Source organism: Halyomorpha halys, unplaced genomic scaffold, assembly GCF_000696795.3.
Source record: "Halyomorpha halys isolate HHAL.00 unplaced genomic scaffold, Hhal_1.1 Scaffold176.1, whole genome shotgun sequence".
Taxonomy (NCBI): Eukaryota; Metazoa; Arthropoda; class Insecta; order Hemiptera; family Pentatomidae; genus Halyomorpha; species Halyomorpha halys.
This window is the reverse complement of record NW_027106234.1, coordinates 241,469-262,138: the sequence shown is the minus strand read 5'-3', so window position 1 is coordinate 262,138 and position 20,670 is coordinate 241,469. Positions and strand designations below refer to the sequence as shown.

Sequence of the window (20,670 nt, the reverse complement as noted above, 5' to 3'; positions counted from 1 at the left end):
TCACACTTGTCATCCATAGTGGGAGTCCTGTATGCGATATTTGGGGTGAGGCATTGTCAGCCTTCTCGTAAGTCTTCTGGCCTTGCTGTTACTGAAGCAACATCAAGGTGACACCGTGGGTCTTCCTGGTACTGATTAAATATAGATATTAATATTTTGGGAATCATGAAACCGAACAACGGCAATCAGGTTTTAGTTTAGTTACTATTTGAAAGAAGTTGTTTTGTTAGGGTGTTGTACCATTAGAGATTAAATTAATTTTAAATTCCTGCTGCTAGAGCTTATTTTGTTCATCGATGTATCAATACTCCAGTAGATGTGATTCTCGCAATTAACTTCTTTAATACTATAGAGAGTATTTTAATTTAGGAAGTTTTGCTGGCTTCAACACCTTCCTATTTTAAATTCAAATCTATCAATTTGGTGTTTTATCTCTCCCATACATTGCCTCTCGATGATACAGAGCAATTGTTACAGAGATGTCCCACTGGTCAGTGATTCTTACTGCTTTTTTAATTTCAAGAATCCTAGCATGATTATTTGTTGTTTTGAACAATAAGTTTATCTGGTACCATTGTGTTAAAGACCTTGATTTCATCATGGATCTCTTGAATATTTTTCACCACTTAAGGTAAACTTTCGAATGAATAGTAGTGAGGTGTGCTGCTTGGGCCTTATGAAGGCATTAATTTGTCTGGAATAAATTTATTTTGCCAAACATTTACTTCTTTTTTATCCTAAAAATAAAAAAATAAAAATCTCTTTTCTAAGGTGAAACCTTTGTATTTAAACTCATGACATCCAACCCTAAAACTCCACAAATTGAAAATTGGGCCCTATGATAAAATAAACCTGGGTAGGGTGGGATAAGCAAGTGAAAAAATAATAATCATTTCAAAAATCTTAAATTTAAGCTCTAAAAAAAAAATTAAATAATTACCTCCTGAGGTTTGACAAATGGACGATTTATATTTGTTCATTTACCTTATTTTTAATATAGAGTTATTACATAAAAATGAAACATAACCCTAGGGCTAAACAATTTTTTTTTTTACTATAGCCTTTTCAAATTGTGTATTACTACAAAAATCCTTAATAACTCTCTCGTACCCAAAATTGACATGATTACTATATTAGTAAAAAATTGTATGTAAAAATTCAAACATTTTTACCTCATAATAACAAATAAAACAGCTCCAAAACCTACTTTCTATAGATTAGAATTTTCTGCCAAACTAATTATTGGTACAGTGCTCAATAAGTAAAGTAAAACATTAGGTTTTGGCTGGATTCAGCTGAGAGAAATGTGTAAACAAAGAAGGGTATACTTTTTAGTTGTGTAACTACTGAATCTGAGATTTCACGAAGCCTTAAAATTATATTAATCGTTGATAACATTTTATTGGAACAGTTTCATTTCAAGTTAGTGTTAAAAGTTAAGTCAAATTCTTTATTTATACATATCCATAACCAATAAAGAATGGATGAAATGTCATTTTCAGTCAGAATAACTTATACCTTATTTAATGGTTGACGAATAAACATTTATCTGACCTTAAGAAACATGTGATACTAATATTTTAAAAAAACAAAAACAAGAAATAACCTCTGTACACTGATTATCTGCTCCAGTCCAATTCAAAGATTTTTTTTTCGATAATTTCATTTACTATATGCCAACTAGTTCTATAATTTAAGGAAATCAAGGTTAAAAACAGAAACTAAAACTTATTTATTACACTGCACATTTATTAAAACTAAACCTACATTAGATTTTATTGCTGGATGCCAGGATTCCTCTAATATACACTTCACAAGGCAAATGGAATAAAATCATTTCTAATTATAACATGCTAATTAATGGAAACTGTACAATATGCAATTAATATCTTAACTTGTGATAGAAATGGTTGCTAAAGTTACATCTAATCACCAAATTAAAAATTTAAACTGCTCTACATCTGAAACATCACAAGACATTAACAATAGTTATTATACACATATAAAAAATAATTGCAATGTCTAATACATTAATTTAGTAATTGCTCCATAACAAAAAAAGAAATAATAAAAACACAAATAATTTTTATCAAATAGCTGAGAATTTTCCTTATTTTTAGATTCTGTACAACAATAATGAGATAACTTTAAAGTTTATTGACACTTTTCATCTTAAAAATAACAAAACATTCTATTGGACAGACATTAATTTCAATAATGTTTCTAATGCATAATAAAAATACCATTTTTATAACTTTTAGAATATTTGTTAGTGAATTTTTATGCGGTCTGGATGGTAAAAAGTATTTCATCAACTAACATATCTTTGAATGTCTGGAATGTTTTGTTCAGATAAAAAAGTTGTCAAAGGTCTTCTTTTCAAAAATATATTCTGGATATAACTTATGCATGTGTTATTTTAGTTATCATGTCATTTTCTCAAACTGTTAGCCACTTAAAATAAATATAAAGAATGAAAATATGCTACATACTTTTACATTAATATAGTAAACATGTATACAAACATATACATGTAAATATAGATAAATTATTAAAGAAAAGACAATCAATGTACATCAGACTATCATAAAACCATAACATAGGGTACATAAAAAAATTAAGAATAATACAATGACAATTTTAGCAAAATAATGGAAAGGAATAAGTTATATTGGGCTGGTTGAACAGTTGATACTATGATGGAGTGCCATTTATCTAACATAAACTTTCTTAATTTGGCTGTGTATGAGAATAGAATAAAACTCCTCTTCTTTATATATATTTTTTTATGTGTAGATAAAAAAAGTACTAATTTACAAGTACCATTTAGAAACTGTCATTTGACAGCTCTTCTAATACTGTGAAAATTCGAATACAAACTAGAGCTTACTTCTATGTTTATTATACCCAAACGTTTCCATCTTATAACTTCAATACAATTAATTTTTTATATTTTATTTTATTTATATTTTTAATATTTTTTTTAATTATTGACTTTCAGAACAAGCTTAACTCCCGCACAATATTATAATAAGAAAACAACATTTTATTTAAACAATGATCACCTGACATTACACAATCATTCTTTTTTGCACTTTACTTAGCAGTTTTCCAGTTTATTCACAGCCTTTTCTTTAACATACCAAATAAAAGGAAAAAAAGATTGAGTGTATTTATTGTTTCATTCAAGTGACCATATCAATACAATTTGTAGTAATTTCATATAAAGGCATATTTAGTTACACATATATAAACAAATAAAATAAGGATTTATTCAAATAATAATTTATAAAACATTTTTTCTACTATCATAATTTTTATATTTTATTTTGACCCAAAAGAATATTACAAAAATTTTGGTGAAAATTTCATTAAAAAATTGTTGAATTTTGATTTATCAAAATTAAACGTTTTCTTTACTAAACACATATTAAAAAGCTTCAAAAAATTGTAGAAAAAAATCAATGGTTTGTAACTATTTGAATTACAAAATGAGCATCACGATTCACCATTTCCACTGTCATCAGCATCTTCATATTCATCAGCAGATATATCTTCATCATCATCATCTTCTTCAATATCATAATCATCTACATAAAAATCTGTCATATCCATATTAGCTTCAGGAGCTCTAACTCTAGTTTTAATACAGTAATCTTCAAGAGTCATAGGTATTTCAACACCATCTTTTTCAGCTTCAGCTCGTCCTCCGGACACTTGTTTCCTATAAATCAATGGCAAATGACAATTAAAATATAATTACTAAAATGTATAAAAAAAGAAAGATATAATATATAAGAACTGCTTAAGAGTTAGTTATTAATTTTTCTTTTAAAAGAATAATCATCAGTAAATAATATAATAGTAGTTATCGGACATACAATAATGTTATTGTTAATAATAATTTGATGTCATCAATAGCATTTCCTCCTTCATTATTAGCTATATTTGTATTTCAAATCTAATGTAAATAAAACTAACGATTCTCCAAGGGTGATGGCAAGTGAAGGGTTGGTCATGTTTATGTGGGTGGGAATCACCTCTTCAGTTTAGTATTGATGTAGTAAGTTGGAGCTGATCAACCAGACCACCCAGGCTGGGGCAGTGAGGAAGATTGTTTTAAGGAGACAGTCCCTCAACCTGATTTATAGGGTGTGGGCTGATAACCCACTTTTATTGAATTAAGTTATCGTGAAACCTTAACAAACAGATAATGCCCGACTATCTCAAAGGAAATAAACCATAAACACCATATTGATCGTTAATTAGGCTTTTGGAATATTTTAACATTTAACAGAATTTAAACAAGGGTTTTGGGCATTGACCTTGTAAAAAATTAATAATCATAAAATAGATTTTGTAATTGGCTATGTTCAATCGACAGCTTGTTGTCAATTTTGGCCAAGTCACAGCCACATTATGGAAGATGCAAACTATGGGTAATTTTTGTAACTACACCATTGTTAACTGCCGTGCTCTCGCAATAGTGCAATGATGTTGAAATATTAGTCACAGATTTTAACACACAGGTTGGCAGAGAATCTGTAGAGCGTAGAGAATCTATAATCGGATCCTATAGGATGCATAAGGACAGAAACAACTATAGTCAACGTATTGTAAGCCTTGTGTCGAACTATGGACCAAACATAGGCCTTGCACTTTTTCATGGAAGAGGATTCACAAGGAAACCTGGAAGTTTCCTAAATGTCTAGAATATTTCCAAAAATGACCTATCAAATGGACCAACTTCTAATCAGACGAATGTTAAGTCATTCAGCGGTGTAAACATGGGCATGCAACATTTAAGCTTAAATAGAATTAGTGTTAGAATACGCATTGCCAGATTCTCTTAAAGATATTCAAGAAGAAGACATGAAGGTGAAAGAGTCTACAAAATTGAAGCTGATATTGAGCATCAGAACTACCTCAAAGAAGAATTTTCTGAAAGATGAGGACTTGCTGAGAATAGTCACAAAGAAAAATGGAAAGAATGCTTTGAAGCACTCAATGCAGTGACTGAGAGAACCCAAGGATTTAAGGAGGCCCCCTCTTGGTCATCTAAGTTTCATAAAGATTGCCTCTAGGTGTTAGGGAAAAATGAAATCTACTGCTAAATGGTGCCACATTACATAAAGCAAAGAACTGTTAGCACGAACAGAGTAGCATTCCCATCACACGTAATCTCCTGCAGGGATAGTGATGGGACATTCCTTGTTCAGGAAGTCCATTAATGATGGGTAGGACATTCAAAGCAGTTACTAACCAAATTGTCAGGGTTTGGTTTAGTCTTAGGCGGTTTTTCAGCCTGATATCCACTTTACAGAAGGCCCTCGACAAGGCATATTCAATAGTAAGTTAGGAACGGCCGTGCCAGAGGATGAGCCCTGGACACTGACGCAGGTAGAGGAGGTCTAGGTGAGAGAGTCTGAGTTAGAGTAACAGTTCTAGTTACTGAGATGAAGAGGATGGATTAGAACTGTCAAGATAGGAGCCAGCTTACTAGTTGCCGAGATGAAGCAGATGGATCAGTAAGCTGATAAGGCTAGGTGCAGCTCTAGTTGCTGAGATGAAGCGGACGGACTAGAGCTGGGGAGTGACGGGATCAACTACACTGGTTGCTGAGATGAAGTGGATGGACCAGTGTAATCGTTTGGGATCAGGTTACAGTCTTAGTTGGAGAGATGAAGCAGACGGACTAAGATTGCTGGAGAGAAGGAGAAGAGATAGGCCATCATCTTAGGTAAACGTACAGAAAAACAATTGTGAAAATAGATTGGCAATGAACTTCTCCATCTCAAGTAGAGTGTACGTATGCCACCAGTGCTAGGACTAGGCCTTGGAAGGAGGTGGATCAAACATTAAATTGGGGGATTAGAGCCCCTTTATTTATAGGCCTAGTTCATGCGGCTGTGACCGAGAAGCAGTCGGTACATGTCTGCTTGAGATAGGTTCATGCATTGTTTTGATATCGTTTATTAATCATTCTATTGATATTGTTAAGTGTTAGGTACAGACATTATTAATATATAAAAATGATAATATGTTTTTTCAAAATAAAGTAATATGTAAATTTGAGAGCTTCGGTGAGGCTCATGGTGCAGTGCTCTGGTGAGTTGTGACTAAACCGCTTGCTCCCTCTCGCTACAAAATAAAAAGTTGACCAGAATATATGTGTCTTAATCACTCCATTCATGAGTGATGACATTTATCCACCTCAACAATATGAAGCTGAGGATCCTCTTCAAAAGCTCAAAAATAACAAAGCTCTGGCATGGCAGGAAAAAGTGTTATACAAATTGATTCTTATCATTTGGGGTGAATAAAGGATGGCACAGAATTGGGACTAAGGCACAATATGTCTTTTACACAAGAAATGAAATTAAAAAAAGAATGAACTGACTACGGGAGAACTGTATTGCTTTCATTTGCTGACTGCTTCAAGTTCTGTTTAATGTACTGTTTGTAGAAACTGGTTCCATTTGCTAAGAAAGAACTTGGGAGCTATTGGTCAGGGTTATCAAAGAGCCCCTCAGCCACGGATCAGATCTTCACTTGGTCGATGGTCTTGGAAAAGGGTGCTGAATATAAGCTAACTATGCAGAATTTTTATGTCAGCAAATGACAGCATTTCCAGAGATGGACTGTACAAGACTTTGGAAGAATTTAAAGTCATAGGAAAACTCCATATTTGTAAAAATAACCATGATAATTTCTAAATTCGCAAACAATGAGGTATAAGACCTATCTGAATTATTCAATAATGTCAGCAGAGGAAAGTAAGGAGATGCTCTAGCATGTTTAATGTAGATATAGAAAAGGCTCTATGTAAGTAAAATACAGAAAACTGGCACTATTTTTTTCCAAGCATGTACAGTTAATCGGTAAAGCTATAAGCTTTAATATTGCAGCAAGACCCAAGAGGGCAATAAAGGAGGCTATTATTGCTCTTGAAATAGCAGCCAGGGAATTAGTTTTCATTATAAACTAACAAAAACATAAATAAATATGAATTAATGGTGATAGAAACTATATTACATTACTCAACATTGGCTCCTACAGATTTTAGAAGAGTATTCCTTAATATAGCTAAGATGCAAGTTTAACTCCCAGGATGACATATCACTGGAAAGCAGCATGCAGAACAATGCTTCTTATAGATATTTCTACGATAATTTGTTTCCTGCAGCACTAAAATTAATTAATTAATTAATTGTATATAAGACCCTGGTATGTCCTTTATTCAACTATGAAACAAAATAATGTGCAACCACTATGTTCAAGGGAAACAGATTCCTAATATTTGAAAGGCAAGTACTGAGGAGAATCTTTGGAGCTATAATAGAGAGAGACATCTGGAAGAAAAGAAAATAGTGGGAACTATACGACCAACATAAGGAATTGGATTGATATGACACTCGCCACAACTCAATTACTATGGTCAGATACAAGCTACGATCACCAGGTGATAGCCTCTAGTTCTGTGGAGAAGGAAGACAGAGCCCTGACAACTGAGAAGGGCTTTGTGACTGGCAGAATGGAAAGGTTTCTCCAGTGTACTGGAGGAATACTTGTAGATAGAGAATGGGAAGAGATAGTGTTGATGAAGAAGACCTATATCCATCACAGTCTGCTGACACTGACAAGTGGCATCACACAGGCAGCAAGTATACTAAAATGCAGTGTGTAAACAGAAGTCGTGGGACAAATTTGTTGTTGAAAAATCTCAGGGTTTCACCATATAGGGTGGCAAAGGGCAAGGTTAAGCCATTACAGATGATGGTAGCCATTAGTGTAGGAGGTGCCCCATCAGCCACAATGGAGGAAGCAGCTAAAATGTATATTGACTATACATAACCCAGAGATGTTCAGTCCCAGGATATTGTAAAGATGAAAGGGTAAGATGTACCATGTTATACCCAACAAGAACCCACAAATGTTCACTATGGGATATATAGGACCTTTGTCTTGCCATGGAGAGGCAGAGGATCGGTAGAGCCCCAGGAGGAATGGCATAGATGTTGCAATTCTCAATAATAGTCATTCATAGTCCTTCTTACACTGAGGAGGACCTTTTGAGTATACTCAATGAATGCTTGGACTAGGATCACGTTTCCAAGTGAAGGGTTTCAGACTAGAGAATGCCCTGCAAGGGAGGCAAGGATAAGGAAATACTGAAGGCATATATACCTTCATACCTCCTCCCAGTTGCCAGTAAAGTCTTGGGGTGCTTTAGACCAGTCCTCAGAGCTGTGCACACCTACAGCAATTCAACTCCACTTGTGTTAAGGGAACACTAGGAGTGCTGTTAAGGATGCAAAGGGAGGTAGGTAGAGGAGAGGGAAAAGATGTACTTATTGTAAATCTGGTTTGACATATCTTCTACCTTTGATATTGTTAGGTTTCTCTGTGTACTACAGGGTTGCAAGAGTTCAATAACCCCAGCAACTTATATTATATTCTCTTTTGAGTAGTTACCTCATTAGTAGGAGTGTATGACCCTAGCCAAAGCCCAAGTCATACTCATAACAGGCTCCATGGACTGGGCTCATCCTATCAACCAGGAGAGGAGGTCACATTCCTTAGGATAAGCTGAAGCTATGATGCCATTCTTTACCTGGTATACTTAAGGGATAGGGCAACCCTGTTATTAATGGACTAAGTAGGTTCGGAATGCTGGCAGGAGCGATACCTATGGACCTTATCCTTAAAGAAAATGTGCTGAAGTACAAAACGAAGAAGCAAGGGCTGTAAACGATATGAGAGAGACTCCATAGAATACTGGAACAGAGACTATTGGAACTGAGTGAGTTGAAATATCATCATATATACCTTGAGTCTACTGTGGTATCAGTTTGACTTTAATTTCTTGGTGGCCCCATGGCATAAAAACTCGACCTTTCTACTCTGGTTATCATAGGTTGGCTACCTATTACCTATAGGTAACCCTCCTCCCCTCTTGTATACCAGAAATGGCCAGGTAAAAAAAAAGAAAGTGGGATGGATGGTAGGTGTCAAATCGGAAAGGTGCCACATTCTGAGTAAATTCTTATCTACCATCCATTCCAGATTGAAGGCAAAATGGGTCTCACAGATTCTGGAAATACTCCAAATAATATTGGCACCCAGAGACCCACCTGTGGTGTACCTTTGGGCTAGTTATTGGGATCTTCATTCTCGCTTAATTGAACTTCCCGTGTTTGACGGAAGAAAAGAACTATCCCTTCTTCAAGGAGTTAATCTATTGGTAGGAAGTGGTGGACCCACCCATTCCCTGCTAGGAAGGACTTGACCACCCAGCATTAATGAGCCACCAGGAGAAGACATAGATTGAGACAACGAAGACTAGGCCAGGCTGGCGTACCAGAGGAGGCTGCAGCATGGATGTTGACTTGAAAGGCTGGTCACACACAGAGCTGCACCATAGATAACTAATCCTATATATATATTCAAAAAATTAAAACAAAAATTCAAATATTTTGTATAATTAGAAATGTATAAAAATAAATTGTTAATTATTGGTAGCAGTGGCATGCCCGATGCCAGTGCACAACTCCATGACTGTAACCCTCTTTGGTGGAAACATTAAGGTAAGGAGGGAGGAAAAAAAGATGGTGTAACATGAGGTGCTAGAACCTTTTTGGATATTTGAAACTGGATTACAACAGGACAAGACAGTGGCAGTTGGGTCCTGTTTCGAAATAAAGAACTAGTATTTATTAATAAATAGTTTTCAATTGGTACAATGTCGCTAACTTGTGCAGTGCTGATTTGAACTTCATCTCCATTATAAAAAAAAATATTATAGTAGATTGCAAACTTATATTAATTATATATTATAAGATTCATTATGAAATAGGTTCTTGGTGTAGGTTGCTAGAGGAGGCCCAGACTCAGTAAGAAGGTTGTTAAATATATATGTAAATACATTAATTAATAGATCTGAATTCAGTGAAATCAATTCTGAACAAATATCCATGAATAATTTAATTTAAAAATTTTGAAATATTTTTCACCTAATGATATTTTCATATTCTTTGTCTTTGCCTTTTGAATCTCTCCAACGCCGGTACATAACTGAAGCATCTACATTAGCAGGACTGAACGTATTTGGCTCATTCAGTAGGGAGATGACTGATAGCAAAATAGTTCTGAAACAAAATATTTATTTTAAAGAATTATTTCAATACTAAAGAGAGATAAATTTTCAATAATACATTAAATTTATTTCAACATGGACAGGGCTACATGAGTGAACAAAATTTAGCAGCATTACCATATTTTTGGTAGAATACTAGAACAGGTGTAGGCATTTACTAAGTCAATTGAGCTGCATTCTGATTTTTCATCTACCAATTACTGAGCCACACCATATTAAATAAAATAAAATAACATAGTTAAATATTATAAAAAATATAATAATATAGAATAATAAATATAAAAGAAAATATTACTAAGAGTGAGAAACAAAATAGTGATCTTGAATGGGTTTGTGTTCTCAAAAGAAGCTACCCTAATCCAAAGGAAGAACTGCATTTTATTATTTTATTTTTATACCAGATCGGCCTGGTGGGCCTTACATGGTTGATATAACTTATATTATATATATTTTTTTAACAGTTGATTATGAGGGAGTATAGTCATACAAATGACACTCCTAACTATATACAATGTTCTTATTAAAAGAAAAAAATAATAATAAAATAAATAGATAAGAATAATGCTTCTTGATAAGAATAATGCTGGGAGTGGAACTTCATGAACCGTTTTTTGATATAATCCTCTATTGACTCCACTTGTAATTCACGATGCAATTGGCTATTTCTTATGAACAAAGGACCATTAACTGTGATTCTTAGGACTTTATTTTGAAAAGATTGTAGTTTTTTTCCTTTTCGTGAAGGATGCCGCTCCCCTGACTTCACAGCCGTACATCAGCAGTGACCTGAGGATTGTTTTAAATATAAGAACAGTTGTTTCTGGTTTTAGTTTGGAATTTCTGTTTCGGATAGGATATAGCATTGCTAACCTTGCATAAGTTTGAGTTAGTTTGATGTTGATATGGTGATTCCAGGTAAGGCAGCGATCTAGGTGAATTCCCAGGTATCTTACTGTTTCACTGGCAGGATTCCATTTCACATTTTTACCTTTGAGGATTAGATCCGGTGGATCTGGTGGGCGTCGAAGAGTACACATTTTTGAGTTGCATTTTTCAATGTTCAAGCTAATCATCCATTTAGTGAAATATTGTTCTAAATCATTAAGGTGACTTTGCAAAGTGTTTCTAGCTGTTATTATGTCATCATGTTGAGAGAACACATCTGTATCGTCAGCGAACATAGCTATGGAGGTGTGTGTGGACTGGACGATGTCGTGAAGGTAGAAGTAGAACAAAATGGGAGAAAGGACTGAACCTTGTGGAGTACCGGCATTGGTTTGTCTAAGGGTTGAATATTTGTTATTAATTCTGACTGAAAATGTTCTACCATTGAGGGAGGAATGAGGTCAGAATATTGTATAGGTATTTTGGAGTACCTGCTTTCTTTAGTTTATATAGGAGACCTCAATGCCAGACCTTATCGAATGCTTGTTGAAAATCTAAGAACGCTACCAGGGTGTGTCTCTTTTTTTCGAATCCGCTAATTATAAATTCTGATAGTCTTGCCAGTTGGTGTGAAGTGGAATGACTGTATGGAAAACCGAATTGAAAATCAGGAATTATTTCGATGCTTTGAAAAAAAGAATTAAGATGTTTTTTTATAACTGATTCCAGTAATTTTCCAAAAATGGGTAATAAACTGATAGGTCTATAGCTGCTGATTTGTTTGGCGTTCTTACCAGGCTTGTGAATTACTATGAGTTCGGCTTTCTTCCATGTATCTGGAAAGTATCCAGTACGAAGGCAACTGTTGAAAATTGACGTGATAAAAACGACAGCTTTCCTGGTTAACATTTTGAATGCTATGGCCGGGATCCATGATTTGATCCAGGACTTTTCTTAATCTTGAGCTTTTTAATCAGGTCCTGAATTTCTTTTGGGGACGTGAATTTAGGTGGGAGTTCAACTGTTGCGAGGGGGAGATTTACATACTTGTCAATTTGATCAGTGACTAAATTCGGACGTATCTCTGTGTTGAAGAATGTTTTCTCAAAGAAATTGGCGAACACTTCAGCTTTTTTGGTGTCACTGGTGATGAATTCATCGTTGTCTACTAGACTTGGAATTTTTTCACGTTTATTCAAGAGAAGTCACATAGCCTTCCATAACGAATGGTCCTTTGGGTATAAATTTTCTACATATCCCTGATATTTAGAATACGCCCATTCATCCAGATCCTTTTTAATTTCACGTTTGAGGTGGTTCCATTTATTTTTGTGAACAGGGTTTCTAGGGCGCATCCACTGTCTCCTTGCATGATTTTTTTCTTTAATTTTTAGCAGTATTGATTTTCAGCAGCTGCCAGAAAATGTTTTTCCCCTTAAATGGAAAGGTCGTACAGTTGCCTCGTGTAAACCGTCTTTTTTTTTTTAACTTTTTCTTCTTTCTTACCTGACTAGTTAAAAAAAATCCAAAAGAATTGTTTTTCTACCAAATATTTTATAACAAAGTTTACAAAAAAATTAAATCTTGTTCTATTTTTTTTCCAACAATGGAATTTAAAAGTGGTGAAAAAGTAACTTGATTGGGTATCTGAAAGCTGTATTGATTTGTTTGCATAAATATGTAAATATAATGTCTTAGTAATCATCAAAACAATAGCTTGAGTATAACTTGGATTTGTATTGAATGGATTTTGTGAGCTGATACTTATGTTTGGATTTAATTATTTCCTTTAGATTTTAATATTCAATATTTACTAAACAGAAGGAGAAAAAGATTATCTAAATTTTCTAAGACAATAACATCAGTAGATAAATCCCACTGTAAAAGGTATATAAACTTGTTACAAGAGAGAAATGTTGATGTTTACTCAATACTGTTTGTTCAAAACTTTAATCGTGAGTTTTTGTTTTTAATCAATAACTTGTTAAAATTTGTTAGTATTTATTCAAAACAATCAGTTAGTGCTTTTAAGCTCATTGTTCGTAGATATACGTATGTAACAGTTAAAATGCTTGGTGAGTCAATTAGTACTTGTTTGAAAAAAAAAAAATTTCAGTTTTTAAAGGATTTAATCAGCAAAGTGAAGAACAAGAAACCCCACTACAGCAAACTCTTCAGGGAAACTTTAAAATAGAAACCTTTTTGTTAAATTCAAATAAAAAAGGACCTAGGATGTGTTTGCTGAGTACATTAGGGGGAGTGTCCCAATATGCTAGATTCAGAACATTGTGGGTTTGAATCCCACTTGAGTCAGTGAATATTCATTTCACACAGGCCCCTGGGATGAATTTTGAGATTCCAACTCTAAGGTTTTAGTGGAAGACTTGAACTAAACAAAATTTAACATTTTTTGTTTATTTGTTAAATCCACTCTGAATAACTGAATTTTAACATTCTTTACTGCTGTCTGCACATCCTATGTACATATAATTCTGAGTATCAATTTCTATATATTAAAGTGCAAAAGAAACAGAACACCTTAGTTTTTAAGATAACTTTTTTTTTTTTTTTTTCGTTTGTTATTCCTAAGATATAGTGCTAATATTTTTACTATATTTATATTATAATATTTATTTTAAAGTCCTATTTTTGGTATTTTGGAAATTATCATTAAATTAACACTTAATGAACTTAAGAAGAGGCAATACCTCATGTTGATTTTGTTGATAAAGTTTTCATTTTCAATAAATAATTAATAATAATAAATGAATTTAATAATTCAGAAAACGGAACTTTTTAATTGTTTACCTGTTTTTCTGAAGTTTTACTATTAACCATGTAAAAAACAACAACTGAAATGCTTAGGAAAATAGTTTTACTGTGTCTTAGGAATAAGAAATGAAAAAAAAAATGTTTAAGTTATCTAATAAAATAATTAAGGTGTTTCGTTTTTATTGCACCTGAGTATATTTTTACACACCAGGTGTGTCTAGAGTTATTTTGTGCCTATAGCTGATTAGTGGCCCATATTCACATTTTGAAATCTGCTTAGTGTTAAATATTCCTGGTTGTTTATGAGTCATTTCTTTATTTTAGACTTATCTGCTAGTTCATTTTTTATGCTTATCTTTAGGTTGCCCAATCATATATGAGACTGATCACTAAGATAAATATAAAATTAAAGCATCTATCCATCTGTAAAATTATTGAATTGAAAATTTACAATTTTTTTTTTCACAAATTTTGTTTAAAAATTTATACCTGACATTTTGTGTCGGATTCCACCTTTCACAAGGTAGCTCTCCAGATTGTGGATCATCTACAGGGGGGTGAAGTATAGAAATGCATAAATCTCCATTCTGAAAACAAAATTAAATTTAACAACAAATTGATAAAAAGTAATATGCATGAACACTATAATTCTTATAGAAATTTCATCTCCTATTAATAAGCTGAGTTGATCATTGAGTACTGTAATAATTATCAATTTAATAGTATATAATAATAATATTTAATATATGCTGTCTTAATTATCTCACTTGATATGTTGGATAAAAATTAGTTCTATAATTGCAAATAAAGAACAGAAGGAACTTAATTTATTTGGTATTTACACCGCCAAAGTAAGTACAAAATTTAAATCTTTAAATGAAATAAAATTTAAAAAATAAATAAGGAAATAATGATCTACATAAGTAAATAATGAAATATATACATAAAATTTTATTATATAAATGAGAGCAATAATGTATTCTGGGACTAATAAAGGGTAATAAAGTATGCACCATTCTACTAACGGGAAGACAGTCATTATAAATCTGTCCCCAAAAATTAGGCTTAACCAAAAAATATGTTCAGATTTCAACAGTGCAGGACTCTTTTGCCTGCACTCACAGATTTTGCACCTCTTTCCTCAAAAAAAAGATCCAATGTCTATAACTTTATTGTTGAAATGTATTTCAATCAATATTTTAAAATTAAATTATTACATTAATAGGCTAAAATTAATCAATCTTAAATACTTTATAAATCCTGTTGGAACAAACAGAATTTAAACTTCAACTTTCCTTGAAGAACAACACCACTCATTATGATTCAATTGAAAACTTTGTTCATTAATTGTGAGCAATTCATTAAAATAAAAATCACATTTGATAACAACTAAGCTACAGAGCAATATAAAATCATAACCTCCTTATTCATAGATTTCAGTAGAATATTCATTATTATTGGATAATTATTATACTTGTCTAAACTTGTCAAATATATTTTTCTAAAGGTGAATTTGATTACCTTTTTAATACTTTTCCATGATCGAAACTAACATTTTCATTCACTCTCTATCATTTGCATCACCTTCTCTCTTATCTAATGGTGTTAGTTACATTATTTAAGAGTGCTCTTTCTACTTTTATGGCAACTTTTTTCAATTTTAGTTCCAATATTCTATATTATTAATATAACTTAACATTTATTCGATCGATCTTAATCAAACAAACATGATTAGAACACTGCTAATAAATTACAGTTATGTCCATGAAGAATTATATTACCTTAGATTAGATTCAACTAAAAAATTATTAGCAAGAGAAAATCCTGCCTCTGTAAAATTGATGCCTAATTATTCATTGATAGGAGAGAAAAACCTGGTGGTTTACCATAATCATGGCCAAGTCACCAAGCATAACAGTAGGTCAAGAAACATTTCTACTTTTTCAAGTATAGAACCTGAGACCCCTCTGTCTATCTATACACACACACAAATTGTGAAGGATGGAAGTCCTACAATACCTCATAAGGATTACTGAGAGTTATTTCACAGAGAGAATCTTGAAGTATGATAAAGAAGCTGTGTGTTATGGGTGGCGTTCCTTAGGGTTCAGTTTTAAGGCCATTGCTGTGGAACATTATGTATAATATGTTGCTGAGGCTACCACTGCTGGAAGAAACTGTTAAGCTCGGCTTTGCAGACGATCTGGCAATCACCGTTCGTGGGAAACTCTATCTATTAGATATTTCGGGGTACAAATAGATGCCCGACTTCAGATTGATGAACACTTACAAAAAGTTAGCACCAGAGCAACGCAAATGACTAATTAATTGGCTAAGATTATGCCAAATATTGAATGATCAAGAGGGAATCAGAGCAAGCCTCTGGCTAATGCCGCCAGTTCCACACTTTAGTACGCAGCCCGTACTGGGTGGAAGCCTGCCAAGTGCAGTCATATTTCCGCAAAGCTATTGAAATGTATCGAAGAACTGCTCTCCGTGTCGCTCGAGCTTTTCGCACTGTATCCTACGATACGCCATCGCAGATATGCCTCCAATAGGTCAACTGGCAGATGAATGCAGCTGGACGTTCCGAATGAAACGAGAAGAGCCGGACGCTCACTAGGCTACATTAGTAAAAGAGGAGAGAATTCAGACTCTGGAATTATGGCAGAGACGCTAGAATGCCTCATCTTCTGGAAGGCGGACCCACCTTATTATTCCGAATGTATTAACATGGATATCCCGGAAAAAACGGAGAGGTGGATTATTTACTCACTCAACTGCTTAGCTTACAGGGCATGGTTGCTTCAGGACCTTTTTAGTCCGCTTCAAACTGGAGGACGGATCATCGTGCCCAATGTGTGATTCCATGAATGAGACAGCGAAACATTCGTTCTTCCATTGTCCAGCTTTTGCCCAAGAAAAAGAAGAGCAGGACATGAAACTAGGCAAGAAATCAGTTCCAGAAAAACTAGTCGTCTTGAAGATGACAAGGTAGGAAAATTAGAGTGCAGTAGCAGACAATGCAGTGTAAAACTATCACCAATAATGTTCAAAAGATCTAAATTAGCAATAAACTACTGTTAAAAATTATATCCCTAGACAAAAAATCCCACACATAAATATATTTTTAATCCAAAGTTTTCCATTCCTTTTCGCCAAAAACAAAATGCAACACTTCCGTTATCAGAAAGACTTTCCTCGGCTATCGCTTTTCTCAAAATAATAACAATTGACAAATCCGAAAACAATCATCCACCATGGACCCTCCAACCTCCTAAAACAATTCTAGACCTGACCAAATACTCGAAAAATAATACCAAACCAGTTAAATATAAAGCCCACTACTCTCGTCTAATTCAAAACATGCCGGAATCCTTCATAATCTATACAGATGGGTCAAAATTAGACCAATCAGCAGCATCATCCTTCGTAACTAATGACTCAACGTACAATTTAAATTCCACAAACTCTCCAACATAGTCACTGCCGAACTCAATGCAATAGCAGCAGCACTTCACTTCTGTTTGTCTTCGAACCACAACAATATAACAATAATTACAGGCTCATTAAGCTCGTTAAAAGGTTTAGATTGTATGTATCCAAAGCATCCGAAAATTTCCTGCATCCATTTTTACTTAAACACTCTACACAATAAGGGCATGTCAGTTACATTTATATGGGTTCCAAGTCATGTAGGATTCGCATGGAATGAACAAACCCCTTGAAAAGTAAATCATAGATAAATGGCAATCTGTGTGGAATGAAAGCCCAAGGAGTAAAATGAAAATTATTAATAAGGACGTCAAGCCCTGGGATACCTCCAGACGCAAATGTCGTAGAGGGGGGAGGGTCGTACTGACCAGACTAAGAATAGGTCACACGGGGCTCACCCACTCCTATCTCATTTCAAAAAGAAACGCCTCCGAACTGCAAGTATTGCAACAACAATTTGACAATTAGCGACATTTTCCAAGAATGCCCATATTTCACATCACATGTCAATAGCTTAGGATTAAACCCAGATATTTCAAAAACCCTAGGAGACAATGATAAAACAATAGAATTAGTGTTTCAATATTTAAAAAAAAAGTTTACTGACAAAAGTATAACATTAAACGAAAAAAAAAATCAAAATTAAAAAAAAATAAACAAATGTTCGCAAATTTAAATAAGGAATAAATGGCATTGATGACCATTGATGTTTTGCACCATTAAACAAAAACCAACAAACAATGCAGTGCAAATTGGTAGAACACACACAGTACATTTGTAAGTTCTTTTGACACTAGGGGTATTCATGAAATTGTGTTAAATGTAAAATGTATTACCATGTTAAATGTTATAACTAAAGCATTATGTGCAGCCCTATTTAAAGTCATGTTAAATGATAAATGCATAAGAGCTCCTAGCGGATTTTCTGAGCAACTTTCTAAAACTTCATATTATGGTTTACTTCTAAGTTTTGATTACAGTAATTTATTACAACATGCCTAAAATAAGTGAAAAACAGAAGAGTAAAAGTTTGGCTACTGATTATATTTTTTAAAATGTCCAAAACACACACAAACTACTAGTAAGTAACCGTAATGCATTAGAGCTCCTAACGGATTTTTCGAGCAACTTGTTTTATAACCTTTCCTTCCAAAACTGCATGTTATTGTTTACTTCTAAGTTTTTATTAAAGTAATTTATTACAACATGCCTAAAGTGGAAGTTGTGTAAAAGTTTGGCCACTGAGTGCCTTATTGATCGTCTAACTTGTGAGGAAGAGAATCAAGATGAGCTAATTGACAACTATCATTACATTATTATTATTGGCACCCATTGCCTTATTAAATATAAAAACATCCTAAACAATACTAACACAATCAAAACACAAACTACAAGCAGGTAACTTAAAACGACAAAAAATAAAACAGTGACAAGCTCAGCTAGTCTGTATCGTGACGTCATTCTCCATTTAACAGACCTAATTAACAGACTCTCAGCCATGTTACATGTTACCATTTAACATAAGTTTTTCCATTTAACACGCTTTAAAATGTTAAACTAAAGATCATGAATACCCCTAATGTTTGATTCTTAGTGAACCAAAGACAATGAAGCAGAAAAGTATGAACATGGTGATTCACTTCAGAGTGTATAGCACCATCATATTCGAATTAAAAAAAAAAATATATTTTGAGAAAGTAAAATCGCAATTTAAATAAATAAAACAGAAAATGGAACTATTTCTGAGAATGCAAGAGCTTATTTAGAAATAGTCTTTACCAATTAAAATTAATCAAATACAGTTTTACAGTAAATATAGTCCTTCTAATCCGGATCTGTCTGGATCACCGAAAGTTCAGATTAAACGGAATTTTCCTTAAAATGAACGTGATAAATAGTTATTTTATCCTTTTTTTTTTCAATCAAAGACAAACTTTTATTTTCTATACTATAAAATGTATACTTAGATTTCGACCAACGAACTGAGATCGGGTTAAATAATAAAAAAAAAAAAATCTTTGAGATTGAAATTCAAAATTTATTTATTGTAAAGTACCACAAAATAAACCACGTTATAAGTATAAAGTTAGAATTTTAACACCGAAATATTTATACGCCTAATAAAATAAAACATTGGAAACACCAATATTTTTAAACATACTAAAAAAAAGTTTGTAATGCTTTTACAAGCAAGCATACAAAGCTTCGTCTTTGATTGTTTGTTTTTTTCGAGATTCTGTGGTATAAACTGTTACTAACCATTTTGGCACAAAAATATTAAATGCAGGTAGTTTTCCAACTCCTAAACCTGTTACGATTTTAGTTGAGGCGTAGTTTTGGTAATACGTTATCACGAGGTAAAAGGATTTATTCGAGTTAAATAATATGTAATTTAACTATTTTTGAATAAAATTCTCTATCTCGTGATAATCCAGCACCAAAACTGCATGTTAACTGAAATACAATAAAAATTTAAAAATGGACTCGGCTGTTTTTGGAATACAAGGCCTTCCAGGTACCAGGTTTCTGTTCCGTAGTCACAGTTACATATTTTTTATTTTATTGTCATTCTCACCGACAAAAACTGACGCTAAACGCTACGTAAAAACAACAAAAAAACAGTCCTAACAGACGATTAAATATGTAATATGAGTAAAAATATACAATTGAAAAGAAGGAAACTAAAGAAAATTAAAAATACTTTCTAAAAAAGCAGCATGGAGTGGGGTCCGAAACCATTATTAATTATTTTCAATAAATTTCAAAGTAACAATCAGGGTAAATGCACTAGTTATCGATCTGTGCCAGGTATTGATAGGGGAGCCTTTGCTTTTAAATATTAAAAGTTTGGCACCAACAACCGGTTCAAAATGGGCGCTAGTTGTAAACTGAGGGCTTAAGCTTACAATTGGTGCTAATTTGGAAACGGTTGTTGGCAGCAAACTCTTAATATTTAAAGAAAAAGTTGACTCGTCAATAACTGGTCCGCATACCCAACTACATATTTTATTTATTTATTTTTTTAAATTGATGGGTAACTGGTATGATAGAATTTTTATTTAAAAAGATAATAATGATAAAGTGAATCAATACAAACCATGAAGGACCAGGGGTTCAGAACGTTGTAAGGAAGTACTGTTTTAGAACAACAGTTATACAAGGAGATATTTTTTTCGAGATCAAGCTCAACCGGCAGATTTTTCTCCTCTAAAGGGTATGAACGTGATAGTTGATAGTACAAATTTTTTTGTTTTTTAATGTTTAAGATTTATTTATTGATAGATATTACAATCTGCCACACAATTGTGGGCAATAGGTAATAGTGATGAATGAATCTGATACATACTAAAATAAAAAAATAT

The 20,670-nt window shown here is 33.2% G+C and overlaps 1 protein-coding gene across 1 annotated transcript in view; it reads right to left on the bottom strand.

Annotated features, from left to right (window-relative positions):
* Positions 1-1,728: 1,728 nt before the first annotated feature.
* Positions 1,729-20,670, bottom strand: part of LOC106679073 (ubiquitin-conjugating enzyme E2 R2) — a 21,659-nt gene continuing 2,717 nt past the window's right edge. The window contains exons 2-4 of the mRNA XM_014418023.2: positions 14,303-14,400; positions 10,014-10,148; positions 1,729-3,724 (exon numbers count right to left, since the gene is read on the bottom strand). Coding sequence (XP_014273509.2) covers positions 3,499-3,724; positions 10,014-10,148; positions 14,303-14,400 — 459 coding nt within the window. The 3' untranslated portion in view covers positions 1,729-3,498. The remainder of the gene's footprint in view (positions 3,725-10,013; positions 10,149-14,302; positions 14,401-20,670) is intronic.